Genomic DNA, 16,449 nt, shown 5'->3' with positions numbered 1-16,449 from the left:
AATCCTTGTAACTATAGACCAGTTAGTTTAACCTCTATAGTGGGTAAAATATTGGAAGGTATTTTGAGGGGCAGCATATATGATTATCTGCGGGCTACTAAGTTTATTAGCAAAAGTCAGCATGGGTTTGTAAGGAACAGATCATGTCAAACTAACTTAATTAGCTTCTACGAGGATGTGAGCGAGAATCTTGACCAGGGAAAAGCAGTGGATGTGGTGTATTTAGATTTTGCAAAAGTCTTCGATACAGTGCCTCATAGGAGGCTGATCATCAAATTAAGGGAACTTGGCCTAGGATATGGTATTTGTACATAGATAAGTAATTGGCTGGATAATAGAGTACAACGAGTAGTGGTCAATGGGATGTTCTCCAGCTGGGCACCAGTAGTCAGCGGAATACCGCAAGGGTCTGTACTTGGCCCGCTACTGTTCAATATATTTATCAATGATCTAGGTATAGGCCTGGAAAGCACAGTGTCAATCTTTGCAGAGGACACTAAACTGTGTAAGGTAATTCAGAAAGCGTTGTGGAGTCTCTACAGAATGACTTATTTAAACTTGAAACCTGGGCGTTTAAATGGAGAATGAGGTTCAATATAGAAAAGTGCAAAGTTATGCATTTTGGGTCAAAAACACACTTGCATCCTACACTCTAAATGGGGAAAATATAGGGGTAACTGTGGTGGAAAAAGATTTACGGGTGCTCATAGATAATAGGCTTAATAACAGTACACAATGTCAAAATGCAGCAAAGAAGGCAAGTGCTTGCGTGCATTAAACGGGGCATTGAGACAAGGAACGAGGATGTAATCCTGCCTCTGTACAAATCATTGGTACGTCCGCACCTGGAATATTGTGTTCAATTTTGGGCACCATATTATAAAAAAGATATCAGGGAACTAGAAAGAATTCAAAGGTGAGCTACTAAATTGATTAAAGGGTTAGAGTCACTGGAGTACGAGAAAAGGCTTACTAGGTTAAATATGTATAAGAGGAGACAATATCTTCAAATATATAAAGGGTCACTACAAGGAATTAGCAGGGGACTTGTTTATTAAAAGTACTCTGTATAGGACACGTGGGCATTCGCTGAGGCTAGAGGAGAGAAAATTCCGTACACAACGTATGAAAGGGTTCTTCACAGTAAGGGCAATAAAAATTTGGAACTCCCTGCTGGAGAAGTTAATAATGGTAGACCCTGTAAATGCATTTAAAAATGGACTGGACAAATTTCTAACTGGAAAATGTATCCAGGGCTTTAGCATTGAACATATTGACATTAAATATCTGGGAGTGGTAAGAATCATAGTTGTCAATTAGTACTAAACCATTATTTCAGCAAGCGCGTTATAATATGAACAGCTTAACACAATACAGGTTGAACCCGATAGGCTTTTTGCCTCTTTTCAACCTTACTATGTAATGATGAAGCAACAGCATGACACTACAGGGTTCATGGTCAAACAATATTGGGGCCGTGGCTAAGCCTTTTTGCTGGCCTGCCTCGGTATCCCACTATGTTTCCCTGTGTGTGCTGTATGTAATGGGCCCTACACACTGGCAGATGATACTGCATGATTTGAACGTTCTCGTTCATTAATGAATGAGAACTCGTTCATATCGTGCAGTGTGGAGACACCAGCGATGAACGATGCGCGGCCCCACGCTCATTCATCGCTGGTGCCCCGTCTCTTGTGCATGCAGGCCAATATAGACGAGATCGTCAATATTTGCCTGCACTGCTATGGAGCCAAGTGACGGGGGGAGTGAAGAAACTTCACTCCCCCAGTCACTGCCCCTCCGCCACCCGGTCGCCCGTCGGCCGTATTTGCCGTCGGGCAGCTCGGCGGTGGATCTATCAGTGTGTAGAGCCCTTAAGAGTTTGCAGTATTTGCCTTGAGAGCACAAAATATTCACATTTGCACTATTTGCAGGTTTGTTGGCTGCAAATCAAACAAAATTTTAACCTAATTCATAATTTTCCATGCACCAAATTATTGAATTCATCTTTGCCACATATTAAGCTTACGGTTACCTCCATGCTATTCACTCCTATCTCTCTTACACATGGGCAATAATACATTTAGGAATGCACAACTGTTCAGAGATTTTTTTCTCATTTTCATTATTTTGCTCCACAAAATAAAATCACATTATTACTCAGGACCATAAAATGAGGCATCTACCTACAGTAGTCTGTATTTACCAAGGAACATCCTCTTCTGTGCAGTTTCTTTCATATCTTCTGGAATCTAATTTCTGTTTGATGCAGATTATTTATTTTTTCCAAATTAATGTAATATTACACCTTCAGTGGTATATTATGTTTTATATACTGTGTCACACTTATTCTTAAATCTTATGTGTGATGCTTTATGCACTGATTATTCCTTTTTTTATTGTTTTAAATGCTAGTTTTCCACATGGGGGTAACTGAGAGCATGTTGTCCTTCCAATATCATCCTCAGCGGTGAACACACATTCAGGGAATGCATTAGAACAGTGTTTTCCAACCTCGGCCTTCAAGGCACACGTAGGTAAATTTACTAAAACCTCTAAAACAGAGAATTTGTGATGTTGCCCATAGCAACCAATCAGATGCTCACTATCATGTTGCCTTTTAGAAAATAATAGACAGTAGAAGTAGAAATATTTTCTTAGTGGTACTGAGTGCCAAAAAATGGGCATGGTCATGTGGTCAGAGGGGGCGTGGCCACATGCCACTTGAGTGAGTGGTTACATGAGACTAGCGGCATGGCCACACGACACAGCCACTTTTCTTTCTGCTCTGTAGGCAAGGCTAGAAATACACTGCTCAAAAAAATTAAGGGAACACTTAAACAACACAATGTAACTCCAAGTCAATTACACTTCTGTGAAATCAAACTGTCCACTTAGGAAGCAACACTGATTGACAATCAATTTCACATGCTGTTGTGCAAATGGAATAGACAACAGGTGGAAATTATAGGCAATTTGTAAGACACCCCCAATAAATGAGTTGTTCTGCAGGTTGTGACCACAGACCACTACTCAGCTCCTATGCTTTCTGGCTGATGTTTTGGTGAATTTTGAAAGCTGGTGGTGCTTTCACTCTAGTGGTAGCATGAGATGGAGTCTACAACCCACACAAGTGGCTCAGGTAGTGCAGCTCATTCAGGATGGCACATCATTGCGAGCTGTGGCAAGAAGGTTTGCTGTGTCTGTCAGCGTAGTGTCCAGAGCATAGAGTCGCTACCAGGAGACAGGCCAGTACATCAGGAGACGTGGAGGAGGCTTTAGGAGGGCAACAACCCAGCAGCAGGACCGCTACCTCCGCCTTTGTGCAAGGAGGAACAGGAGGAGCACTGCCAGAGCCCTGCAAAATGACCTCCAGCAAGCCACAAATGTGCATGTGTCTACTCAAACGATCAGAAACAGACTCCATGAGGGTGGTATGAGGGCCCGACGTCCACAGGTGGGGGTTGTGCTTACAGCCCAACACCATGCAGGACGTTTGGCATTTGCCAGAGAACACCAAGATTGGCAAATTCGCCACTGTCGCCCTGTGCTCTTCACAGAAGAAAGCAGGTTCTCACTGAGCACATGTGACAGACGTGACAGAGTCTGGAGACGCCAAGGAGAACGTTCTGCTGCCTGCAACATTCTCCAGCATGACCGGTTTGGCAGTGGGTCAGTAATGGTGTGGGGTGGCATTTCTTTGGGGGGCCGCACAGCCCTCCATGTGCTCGTCAGAGGTAGCCTGACTGCCATTAGGTACCGAGATGAGATCCTCAGACCCCTTGTGAGACCATATGCTGGTGCGGTTGGCCCTGGGTTCCTCCTAATGCAAGACAATGCTAGACCTCATGTGGCTGGAGTGTGTCAGCAGTTCCTGCAAGACGAAGGCATTGATGCTATGGACTGGCCCGCCCGTTCCCCAGACCTGAATCCAATTGAGCACATCTGGGACATCATGTCTCGCTCCATCCACCAATGCCACGTTGCACCACAGACTGTCCAGGAGTTGGCGGATGCTTTAGTCCAGGTCTGGGAGGAGATCCCTCAGGAGACCATCCGCCACCTCATCAGGAGCATGCCCAGGCGTGGTAGGGAGGTCATACAGGCACGTGGAGGCCACACACACTACTGAGCCTCATTTTGACTTGTTTTAAGGACATTACATCAAAGTTGGATCAGCCTGTAGTGTGTTTTTCCACTTTAATTTTGAGTGTGACTCCAAATCCAGACCTCCATGGGTTAATAAATTTGATTTCCATTGCTAATTTTTGAGTGATTTTGTTGTCAGCACATTCAACTATGTAAAGAACAAAGTATTTAATAAGAATATTTCATTCATTCAGATCTAGGATGTGTTGTTTAAGTGTTCCCTTTATTTTTTTGAGCAGTGTATATAGTAATGCCTCTATTATTATAGAAATATGTAGTGATACTCCCAGTATAATAAAATATATAGTAATGCCCCAGTATAATAAATATATATAATAATGCCCTCAATTTAATAACAATATACTGTAGAGTAATGCCTCCATTATAACAGGAAAATATACTTTAGTAGTGCCCCTGGTATAATAGAAATATATAGTATTGCCTTCATAATAATAGAAATATATAGTAGTGTCCACATTACAATAGAAATATATAGTAATACCTCCATAATAATAGAACTATATAGTAGTGTCCACATTATATTAGAAATTATTTACCCCACACAGTGAAGCCAGAGACATGCCCTCAATAGCCACTCAGTGCTGATGTATCACATGCTGCTGCTCCCAGCAAGGGACTCTGCGGGAAAGTGCAATCAGGCTCCTCTCTTCACGCCAGCCACAGCCGCCAGAGAGGAAGTGTGATGTCATGTCATGATGTCACCATTGCGCTCCCAGTAACCCTGTCAAAGTGGGAGGCGCCGTCATGCTTCCAAGCACTATTGTCTTGTTTCTTTGTGGCACGTTATAATTGTAGTAATGGTGGTCACGGGTGCAAAGTGTATGGCAGGTGGTACTGCGTACCTGCTACCAAATTCTTAAGGGTACTCCGTACCTGAGCGTACCTGCTTACTTGCACCACTGGCTATGGGTAACATCACCAACTCTCTGTTTTAGAAGCTTTAGTAAATTTACCCCCAACAGCCCAGGTTTATCCATGATATCCATGCTTGAGCAGAGATGGTTAAATCAAAATAACTGAAGTAATAAAGTCACCTATGCTCAAGTATGGCTAAATGTACAACCTGGACTGTCAGTGTGCCTTGAGAACCGTGGTTGGGAAACATTTTATTGCTCGCCATGCTTTGGGCAAGGTTGCTTTTCACAATAATGGTACACGTGGGTAGTAAATCAAGCAAATGATGGTAAAACATCTAAAAGAAACCCCCAAAACCCGTGTTGATCATTTGTGTGTTTACCATTGTCATGTCGACCTATTGAACTTGTCAACTTTTTGTACCTGTCGACCTTTCATCTGTCAACGTTTTGTACCTGTTGACCTAATGCATGTCATCCATATGGTGTCGATCCATTGACCATCTACCTAGACACTATCATCCGTGTATCGGCTGAAACGTGTTTCAATTTCACAATATGTTCAATCTGGCCCAGATTTGTCTCTTTGGCCAATACTATTGTGGCTCTTAATCAAAAGAAACTACTTTTACTAAGTACTAATTAAATGTTTTCTTGTACTAGGCACTGTGATACAACAAAAGCATTTGGGTGTGAGGGTGTCTTGTATATGTCTCGATGTATGTATCAGCTTCTAGAAAGCAACTTATCTTCCCCTGTTTCTGAGTACACTGGCATCACTATGGTTGATGACACCCAGTGCGGAACCTAGGGACTCCTTGTTTGTGTGTGAAAGTGGCATGACGTCATGCATGCAAGGCCACACCTCCTCAAAGGTGATGTCCCTTTCTCGTCACACTGGGGACTTGTCCAGCACTCCGGATGCTGCTGGGCAGCCACCAGCCTTTCCCATCCCATCACTGCTGCAGTGCTGCTCGGTGTCATCCCCTCAGATTGGGTCACCCGGTGCTGCCCACATCACCCCCAGTGATGTCCTATCTGAGTATAATGAAGGTAAATGACCCATGATTAAATTCCACATGGAACTTTTAAAGAGATACAAAAATAATTCCACAAATACATTAGGGCGCTAACGACTACAAGATGAACTCTCTCTTGTGTAGTGATTTGTTGCATAATATATCATTGAGGGTATGTTCAAATTTTGAGGCAGTTGTGTGACCCTTAAATCCCTGCAAATGTAATAAAAAATTATTACATGCCAATAACAATGTCATGGAAATATTTTTACAATTTTCCTTATGTTCCCAAAGCTCCCTCCAGCTCTACAGGATAACCTCAAAAGGAGAGTTGTTGAAAGATACAAGAAATCTCTGTTCAGTCTCCAGAGCAATCCCTGTAACCTGAAAGCAGAAATGCAAAAGGTACAACTCATGCTGTTTTATTTTAGAAATAAACTATCTTTATTGATAAATAAAATGCTCCTTCACATGTTATGTAGTATTTTTAGTCATTTTATTCACTATCATACCCAAGACTGGATATTATAATAAAAAATTGTATTGATAATGCCTTTGGCAGCTTAGGAGACACCCCATAACGATATATGGAAATATGAATATATATAATATACACACACACATACACGATTTAAACTTATAATTATTTACTGGTCATGTCTAAGAGCAAACAAACACCTTATTACTTCATTTACTTTCATTCGTGATTTCCTTTTTCTATACAGATTAAAGAAATAAAATACAGTTTCCATATGTAGTACGAGGGGATGGAGCTGTCAGTCTCTGTTTCTTCTGGGTATAGATCTCCTGTACTTACTGTATACATCCATTCCTGCTAACACTAAAAGATGTCCTTACATGTATGATCATTTGTTACATATTTGTTTCATTTTTCTCTTAAGTATCTACCATCACACTACAGGTTGAGTACCCCTTATCCAAAATTCAAAATCCCACATTTTTGGGTTCCCTACTGAGAAATAACATATATATTATTGTGACAAGAACACTGGGATAGTGTTTGAGGGCAGGTATATTTGTCCCAGGTTCTTGTCTTACATGTTTTAGAAAATGTTAACTTCTAGGAAAAATGCTTTTTGTTTTGTCTGAACCTTTTCAGTTTGCTGTAAAAGCTGGGTAAAGGCTCTGAGAGAGAGATAAGGCGAGTTCTAGACATTGGGCCCAGTTCGGGTCTTTGGCCTCACAGAGGGCTAATCAGGGTTTCAGCTGTGTAAGAGTGTTATAGTGCTTCTAACCTGATTAGTATGGGCAGACTGCCTGGGAAGGCTGCAGGATCTGTGTGTGAGAGACACGCTTTCTGATGCAAGTAAGCTATACAGTATGTACTGAAGAACTCTGTGTTTTGTTTAGTGACAGTTAGGAATATCTTATGTTTAGTTAGTGCCGGACAGGCAAGGTATTTTTATTTTTGGGTTTTGTTTTATTTTCTGTTTCAATAAAACTGGCCGGGGTCAGTTGTACCAGAAACTGGACTTGTGTTGTTCCTCAGCTGCTGCGTGCGGCCATATTCCCCAGGAAAAGGCGCCTTGCACCCCTACAGTGTTACAACTTGGTGGAGAATGCGAGCACACCGTTCTGCGCATAAGTGAAAGCAGCAGCTTTGAGAGGCCTGCAGAAAACGGTGGTTTATGCAGATACAGCCCAGTGTGAAGTTACTGAGACTCACCCCTGAGGGTTTGATATATGTCCTGGGTGAAAGCAGCTACAAAGCCGCCTGAAAAATCTGTCGACATGGAGGATCTGCTTAAAGCCTTGCTGCAAGCTACAGCGGCTCAGCAGGAGGCCAACCGACAGCAGCAGGTGGCAATGGAAGAAAATAGGAGACAACAGCAGGTGGCAATGGAGGAAAATTGGAGACTACAGCAGGAGGCCAACAGACAGCAGCAGGTGGCAATGGAGGAAAATATAAGACAGCAGCAGGTGGCAATGGAGGAAAATAAGAGACAACAGCAGGCAGTTGTTGATTAACTTTACAGGCAACAGCGTCAGGATAGAGAGGCCTTAACAGAAGTGGTGCAGAGCCTTGCAGCCCGGATTGGAGATGTGGCCGTCAGTGCTCCGACCAGCTCTAGTTCTATACGGGCCAGTCACTTCCTGCAGAAAATGACAGAGGCTGATGATGTGGAGGCCTACTTGACCACGTTTGAAAGGACTGCAGAGCGTGAGAACTGGCCAAAAGCACAGTGGGCCAGTCTGCTGGCACCTTTCCTGTCAGGTGAGCCCCAAAAAGCTTACTTTGATTTAAGCCCTGCTGAGGCTCGGGACTATGATAAACTAAAGACTGAGATCCTGACCCGCCTGGGAGTCACGCTGTCAGTACGAGCACAACGGGTGCACCGTTGGCTGTACGCCATGGAGAAGCCTCCGCGCTCCCAGATGCACGACCTTATTCAGCTAACAAAAAAATGGCTACAGCCAGAGACATTAACTGGTCCCCAGATGGTGGAAAGAGTCGTCATGGACCGCTACTTGAGATCTTTGCCCATGGTCCTGCGCAAGTGGGTGAGCCATGGAAACCCGGGTACTGCTGACCAATTAGTGGACATGGTAGAGAGGTATTTGGCAGCAGAGGAACTACTGATGACCACCCAGCAACCCATAGATCCTCGACAGCGCCCTTCAGTAAAGACTGGTAAGACTGTTCCGTGGGAAAACGTTGCTGGGCGGTTAAGAGAACGCAAGGCTGGAGAGACTGTAAACACTGGCCCTGGAGACAGGCCAATGGGGCTAGAACGGTCTATGCTGCCCAAACGGGTTGATAATCGTGTGGTTAAATGTTTTAGGTGTGGTATGCCAGGTCATGTTATTGCCAATTGCCCAGTCACGCAAGAACCCATGCAATGTGATGCTGCCTTTGAATGTCGCAGAATGTCTTTCTTTGCTAGGTTAGCCTGTACTGTGGTACCTTCACCTGAGCTGGAAAAACAAATGTGTGATGTGTTCTTAGAGGGTAACCGGGTAGAGGCCTTGCTAGATTCAGGAAGTTTAGTTACCCTCGTGAAAGCTGGGTTAGTGAACCCCTTAAAGGTCCAGCAAATACCTATTGGGGTAACTTGCATACATGGGGATACCCAACATTATGCCACTGCTGAGGTGAATATAGAAACTTGTTGTGGGTCAGCAATGGTTAAAGTGGGACTGGTCCCTACCTTGGTGCATGAGGCCATAATAGGGAGGGATTTTCCTCATTTTTGGAAACTGTGGGAATCACGGTTATCAACAGATGTGAGAAGTAAAAAGCCAGTTGATAATACCGGTGATTTTATGGATGTACGTGGGTCTTCGGAACTTTCTGGCCCTTTGCCTTTTGCTAGTTTGGCTGGGGAAGTGACAGATGGGGAGTCCAGTGAGGACCCTCTTGCCGGGAACAGAGACATAGTAGTTAGAACTGAAAGCGTGCCTGACCTGGAGGTAAAGAAGGATCTGTTTGCGTCTGAACAGTTAAAGGATCCTACCTTAATAAAGGCTAGAGAGAATGTTAAGATTGTTAATGGGGAACCTGTGGTACCAGGTGACAGGGTTACGTATCCCCACATGGCCATCTGTAATGAGCTCTTGTACCACATTGTCAAAAGGGGTGAGGATGTGGTGGAACAGCTGGTAGTTCCCCAGCCTTATCGGAGAACGGTACTAGATTTAGCTCATAGTCACGTTACCGCAGGACATTTAGGGGCAGAAAAAACCACTGAAAGAGTTTTACAAAGGTTCTTTTGGCCAGGGGTTTATAAAGAAGTGTCTGAATATTGTTCTTCCTGTCCTGAATGCCAGTATCATGCCCCTAGACCCCATTTCAGGAGCCCACTAGTTCCCATGCCTATTATAGAGGTCCCGTTTGACAGAATAGCCATGGATCTCGTGGGGCCCTTGTTAAAGTCTGCTCGGGGCCATCAGTATATCCTGGTAATTATGGACTATGCCACTCGATATCCTGAGGCTGTCCCTTTACGCACTATCACAACCAAGGCGATAGCTAGGGAGCTGGTGCAGGTATTTAGTAGAGTGGGAATACCAAAAGAAATTTTGACTGACCAAGGTACTCCATTTATGTCAAGGATCATGAAAGAGTTGTGCAAGTTATTTAAGGTCACTCACCTCAGGACGTCCATCTACCATCCCCAAACTGACGGGTTGGTGGAAAGGTTTAATAAAACATTAAAAAGTATGTTAAAAAAGGTTGTTGAGAGAGATGGGAAAAACTGGGATTGTTTGTTGCCCTACTTGTTAATGGCCATCAGAGAAGTTCCTCAGTCCTCTACGGGGTTTTCTCCATTTGATTTGTTGTATGGTAGACACCCCAGAGGGCTGTTGGATATTGCCAAAGAGACGTGGGAAGGACAGCCCACTCCTTATAGAAGCGTTATTGAGCATGTAACACAAATGCAGGATAGGATTGCAGCCGTGGTACCTGTTGTCAGAGAGCACATGGAACAGGCCCAAAGTGCTCAACAGAGGGTCTATAACCGGAGTGCCAAGATACGGGAATTTGCTCCTGGCGATAGAGTTCTTGTTTTGGTACCCACTGTGGAAAGCAAATTCCTAGCTAAATGGCAGGGTCCATTTGAGATTAGGGAAAAAGTGAATGAGGTTAATTACAAAGTATACCAGCCGGGAAAGAGAAAACCCGAACAGATCTACCATGTTAACTTAATCAAACCCTGGAAAGATAGGTTGTCTCTGTCAGCGGAGCCTTGCCCTTCGGTGTCTTCACCCCGGTTGCTTCCCGCAGTGAAGGTGTCAGAGACATTATCAGCTGATCAGAACAATCAGGTTAAAGAATTTCTCATCCAAAATAGGGAGGTATTTTCAGAGCTGCCTGGCCGAACGACCATAATAAAACATGACATTGTCACAGAACCAGGGGTCAGGGTTCATTTAAAGCCATATAGGATTCCTGAAGCTCAGCGAGAAGCTATTTCTAAGGAAGTTAAAACCATGTAAGAACTGGGAGTCATAGAGGAGTCTAACAGTGAGTGGTCCAGTCCCATAGTGCTCATCCCGAAGCCCGACGGTAGCATACGCTTCTGTAATGACTTTCGTAAGTTAAATGAGGTGTCCAAGTTTGACGCATACCCCATGCCCCGTGTGGATGAGCTTGTAGAAAGGCTGGGAACAGCCAGGTTTCTCACCACATTGGACCTGACCAAAGGTTACTGGCAAATACCTTTATCTGATAGCGCCAAAGAAAAAACAGCCTTTTCGGTTCCGGAGGGGCTGTACCAGTATAAGATGTTACCCTTTGGGTTACATGGGGCTCCAGCAACCTTACAACGGGCGATGGATAAAATTTTGAGGCCCCATAGAAAATATGCAGCTGCCTATTTGGATGATGTGGTAATTCACAGTACAGACTGGGGGTCCCATTTGGTTAAAGTACAAGCAGTACTGGACTCAATCAGAGAGGCAGGGTTAACTGCTAACCCAAAGAAGTGCTGCCTCGCAATGGAGGAGGTCAAATACTTGGGCTTCACCATAGGCAGAGGTCTGATTAGGCCCCAATTGAATAAAGTTGATGCTATTCAAAACTGGCCTCGTCCAGTGAATAAAAAACAGGTAAGGGCTTTTTTGGGAATTACTGGGTACTATAGACGGTTTATTCCTAATTTTGCGACCACAGCGGTGCCGTTGTCAGACCTTACCAAAGGGAAGCAGTCAAATGTGGTGAAATGGAACCCTGATGCAGAAAAGGCGTTCCAAGCGTTAAAAGTGGCTTTGTGTTCACAACCGGTGTTGATAACACCAGATTTTTCAAAAGAATTTGTGGTACAGACAGATGCCTCAGAGGTAGGGATAGGTGCTGTGCTGTCCCAAACCAGAGATGGGGACGAACACCCTATCATTTATTTGAGTAGGAAACTCAATGAGCATGAAAAAAGGTATGCCATTGTGGAAAAGGAGGCTTTGGCCATTAAGTGGGCACTAGATACCTTGAGATATTACCTCTTGGGTAGACAATTCAGACTAGTGACAGACCATGCCCCTTTAAAATGGATGTATGTAAATAGAGGCAAGAATGCTCGTGTAACTAGATGGTTTCTAGCGTTGCAGGACTTTAAGTTTACTGTCGAACATAGACCGGGAACACAATTGGCCAACGCAGATGCATTGTCTCGCATCTTCTGTTTGGGGGCTACAAGTGTTCCGGCCCCTAGGTCGAAACAGGGGAGGGGGATATGTGACAAGAACACTGGGATAGTGTTTGAGGGCAGGTATATTTGTCCCAGGTTCTTGTCTTACATGTTTTAGAAAATGTTAACTTCTAGGAAAAATGCTTTTTGTTTTGTCTGAACCTTTTCAGTTTGCTGTAAAAGCTGGGTAAAGGCTCTGAGAGAGAGATAAGGCGAGTTCTAGACATTGGGCCCAGTTCGGGTCTTTGGCCTCACAGAGGGCTAATCAGGGTTTCAGCTGTGTAAGAGTGTTATAGTGCTTCTAACCTGATTAGTATGGGCAGACTGCCTGGGAAGGCTGCAGGATCTGTGTGTGAGAGACACGCTTTCTGATGCAAGTAAGCTATACAGTATGTACTGAAGAACTCTGTGTTTTGTTTAGTGACAGTTAGGAATATCTTATGTTTAGTTAGTGCCGGACAGGCAAGGTATTTTTATTTTTGGGTTTTGTTTTATTTTCTGTTTCAATAAAACTGGCCGGGGTCAGTTGTACCAGAAACTGGACTTGTGTTGTTCCTCAGCTGCTGCGTGCGGCCATATTCCCCAGGAAAAGGCGCCTTGCACCCCTACAGTGTTACAATTATGTATTATGTGTATATGTAGATATATAACTGTATCATGCTGCAAGACCTGGCTTTGTCCAGCACAACTCCCTTGAATGACGTTGTCTGGAAAATTCTGTAGAAAAGAGATGTGTCTATTGGATATCCATTAAGGCCCATACACACTAGGAGATTTTCATTTCAAAAGACTTTGACAACATCTCTGAAAGATATATCTTCACCCAAAGTAGTGCATACACACTGAGCTATTTTCCCAAAGAGCAAGAGGTTTTCAGGAGGCGAAAGACTTTCCTGAAATTCTTTCATTAGAAAGGCTATTTACATAATGGGCTGGGTTTGAATTCCAAGGGTGGGAGCATGGGCCATTTTATGACTCTGCTGCCATAATGTGTAAATAGGGGGACTCTGCTGCCGTAATGTGTAAAAAGGGGGACTACTACCATAATGTGTAAACAGGGGGACTGCTTCCGTAATGTGTAAAAAGGGGGACTCTGCTACCGTAATGAGTAAAAAGGGGGACTGCTGACATAATGTGTAAAAAGGGGGACTCTGCTGCCGTAATGTGTGAAAAGTGGGACTGCTGACATAATGTGTAAAAAGGGGGACTCTGCTGCCGTAATGTGTAAAAAGGGGGACTACTACCATAATGTGTAAACAGGGGGACTGCTGCTGTAATGTGTAAAAAGGGAGACTCTGTTGCCGTAATGTGTAAAAAGGGGGACTGCTGACATAATGTGTAAAAAGGGGACTCTGCTGCCGTAATGTGTAAAAAGGGGGACTACTACCATAATGTGTAAACAGGGGGACTGCTGCCGTAATGTGTAAAAAGGGGGACTGCTGACATAATGTGTAAAAAGGGGGACTCTGCTGCCGTAATGTGTAAAAAGGGGGACTGCTGACAAAGGGGTATATTTACTAAGCTCCCGATTTTGACCGAGATGGTGTTTTTTCTTCAAAGTGTCATCTCGGGAATTTACTAAGCTCAAATCTCGGCAGTGATGAGGGCATTCTTATTTTTTTGGAAGTAAAAAAAAAAAATACGAATGAATACACCATCGGTCAAATACGACTGTTTTTTGATACAACTCGGTAATTTACTAAAAAGTGTATTTCACAAACACTGCCGGCAATAGCCAAACACTGCCGTGAAAAAATACAAATCGTAAAAAAAAGCAGTTTCAAAACAGACCTGCCTTTTTTTACCGTGTTCTTATAGGCATGCACGGATCCAGGAGATCCCTGATTGGCTGAAGGGACCCTCTTTGACAGGAGTCAGGGGGGGTCCTGGCAGTCGGGGAAAGGGGTCCCATGTGTCAACATGGGACCCCTTTCAGTGCGTGGTCGGGTTTCCGTTTTTTTGTTTTGTCAAGTACGTGGATTATACAAAGAAAACGAGATACCCTGGATTATGTGAGTATAATTTTTTCACAGGTACCCCAAGGATTCTACATGGAGAAGAGGACCGAGCCTCGTGGGAACATAGGTAAGTATGTATGTTTGGAGGTGTGCATATATGTAATAAACTTACACTGTCATGGTGTGTGTGTCCTGTTTTTTTGGGGGTATTTTTTTAGTAGTAGTACTACAGGTACCAGCGGGCCCGGTTTTCCACCGCATGCTGGTACTTGTGGTTCTCCAAGTACCAGCTTGCGGGGGGAGGCTTGCTGGGACTTGTAGTACTACTACTAAAAACAATATTCACATTTTTTTCAAAAGACTATCAGCCCCCCATCCGCTGCCCTTGGATGGGGGGGACAGCCTCGGGCTTCACCCCTGGCTCTTGGGTGGCTGGAGGGGGGGACCCCTTGATTTAAGGGGTTCCCACTCCTCCAGGGTACCCCGGCCAGGGGTGACTAGTTGGGTATGTAATGCCAGGGCCGCCGGAACCAGTATAAAAGTGTCCCCCGGCTGTGGCATTATGTACCTGGCTAGTGGAGCCCGGTGCTGGTTTCAAAAATATGGGGGACCCCTACGCTTTTTGTCCCCTGTATTTTTGGAACCAGGCGCAGAGCCCGGTGCTGGTTTATGAAATATGGGGGAACCCCTGTCATTTTTTTCACCATATTTTGTGAACCAGGACCGGCTGGTTTTGTTTAGGGGGGGGACCCCACGCATTTTTTTTTTTGCTTTTTAACAATTTTATTTTTTTACGAAAGGTGCACAATGAAGCCCTGCACGGATCTCACAGATCCGGCCGAGATTCATTGTGTTAATGTCGGCAGTGTTTTACTATTCACTCCCGTAAAACACTGCCAAAAAATACGAATGACATCGACATCGGAAAACACGAAAATGCAGAATACGACAGCTTAGTAAATTAGTCGTAATAAATTCAAAAAGTTGCAAATTTACACTTTCGATGTCATTCGTGTTTGAACTTTAACCTCATTCTGAAAAATACGAATTTTAGTAAATATACCCCATAATGTGTAAAAAGAGGGACTCTGCTGCCGTAATGTGTAAAAAGGGGGACTGCTGACATAATGTGTAAAAAGGGGGACTGCTGACATAATGTGTAAAAGCGGGACAGCTGACATAATGTGTGTAAAGGGGAACTCTGCCTGCAATGTGTATATTATGTACAGTATATATTATACATATACATTGGTGGCCAGTGGTGCCAGAAGACGTACATTGCTGGCCTCTGCCAGCAATGTATATATTACTGGCATACATAATCATTGGTGGCCAGTGGTGCCAGTAATATATACATTGCTGGCCTCTGCCAGCAATGTATATATTACTGGGGGACAGTCATAATGAACATTGGTGGCAGTGGACTCACTGTATTGTGATTGCTGCTGCACGTGATCTCCGCTGCTGCTGCTCCGTAAGTTGGGGCTTGTGGAGGGAGCAGGGCGGGCCAGAGTGCCGAGCACAGTTCATCCATCATCGCTCGGCGCCGTACAGCTTACACACTGAGTGATGATGGATGCTCAAGGAGCGAGGTGGGCAAAACATTGTGTGCAGCTCAAAATGCCAAAAGTGAGCTACTTTGAGCTCAAAATCTTCTAGTGTGTATGGGCCTTTAGATGATGGAACCATAGATGTGATTCTTTCAATCTTAATATGTAAACGTGCCGGTTGCAAATAATCAAAGGAGCTTGTGAGATAAAGTGGGTATATGTGAGTTACAGCTGCTTTCCCTAGGCTGCAGCATAAATCTAACATAGCATGGGGGGGGCTAAAACATATAAACATACCTTTAATTTTACATGTAATATGTGCTATGGCTGCCTGACACCGGGAATCAGCAGGGCTGTGTGTATCAGAGCTGCCACTGCACTTGGGAAGCAGTACTCAGCTTCAGTTCTTCTTCCTGTATAAGTTTGCCCCCAGACTCCTGTGTAACTAGCCAATGGGAGTATGGGGGCGGGCTTATACCGGAAGGAGAACTGAAGCCGAGTGCTGCATCCCAGGTGCAGTGGCAAGCAGCCATCACACATATTACATGTAACATTAAAGGTATTTATATATGTTTTAACTGCCTCCCCACTACCATGCTACTGTATGTGTGGTCTGTGCTGCAGGGTTCCGGAATGAATGGACGACAATGTTAAGTTCGACATTCATTAGGTCGGCCACTATTGGTCGACATGGACATGGTCAACACGGACATATGGTTGACACATGAAAATGCTCGACGCGGGACTGGTCG

At 44.2% G+C, this 16,449-nt stretch overlaps 1 protein-coding gene across 8 annotated transcripts in view; it reads left to right on the top strand.

Annotated features, from left to right (window-relative positions):
* NEK10 (NIMA related kinase 10) overlaps nt 1-16,449 on the top strand; it is an 831,700-nt gene that overhangs the window by 703,421 nt on the left and 111,830 nt on the right. For all 8 annotated transcript variants that reach the window (XM_063922254.1, XM_063922250.1, XM_063922255.1 and 5 more), the window contains one exon: nt 6,338-6,448. In XM_063922254.1, coding sequence (XP_063778324.1) covers nt 6,338-6,448 — 111 coding nt within the window. The remainder of the gene's footprint in view (nt 1-6,337; nt 6,449-16,449) is intronic.

This window comes from Pseudophryne corroboree, chromosome 5 (genome assembly GCF_028390025.1).
Source record: "Pseudophryne corroboree isolate aPseCor3 chromosome 5, aPseCor3.hap2, whole genome shotgun sequence".
NCBI lineage: Eukaryota > Metazoa > Chordata > Amphibia > Anura > Myobatrachidae > Pseudophryne > Pseudophryne corroboree.
This window is presented reverse-complemented; position numbering and strand designations above follow the sequence as displayed.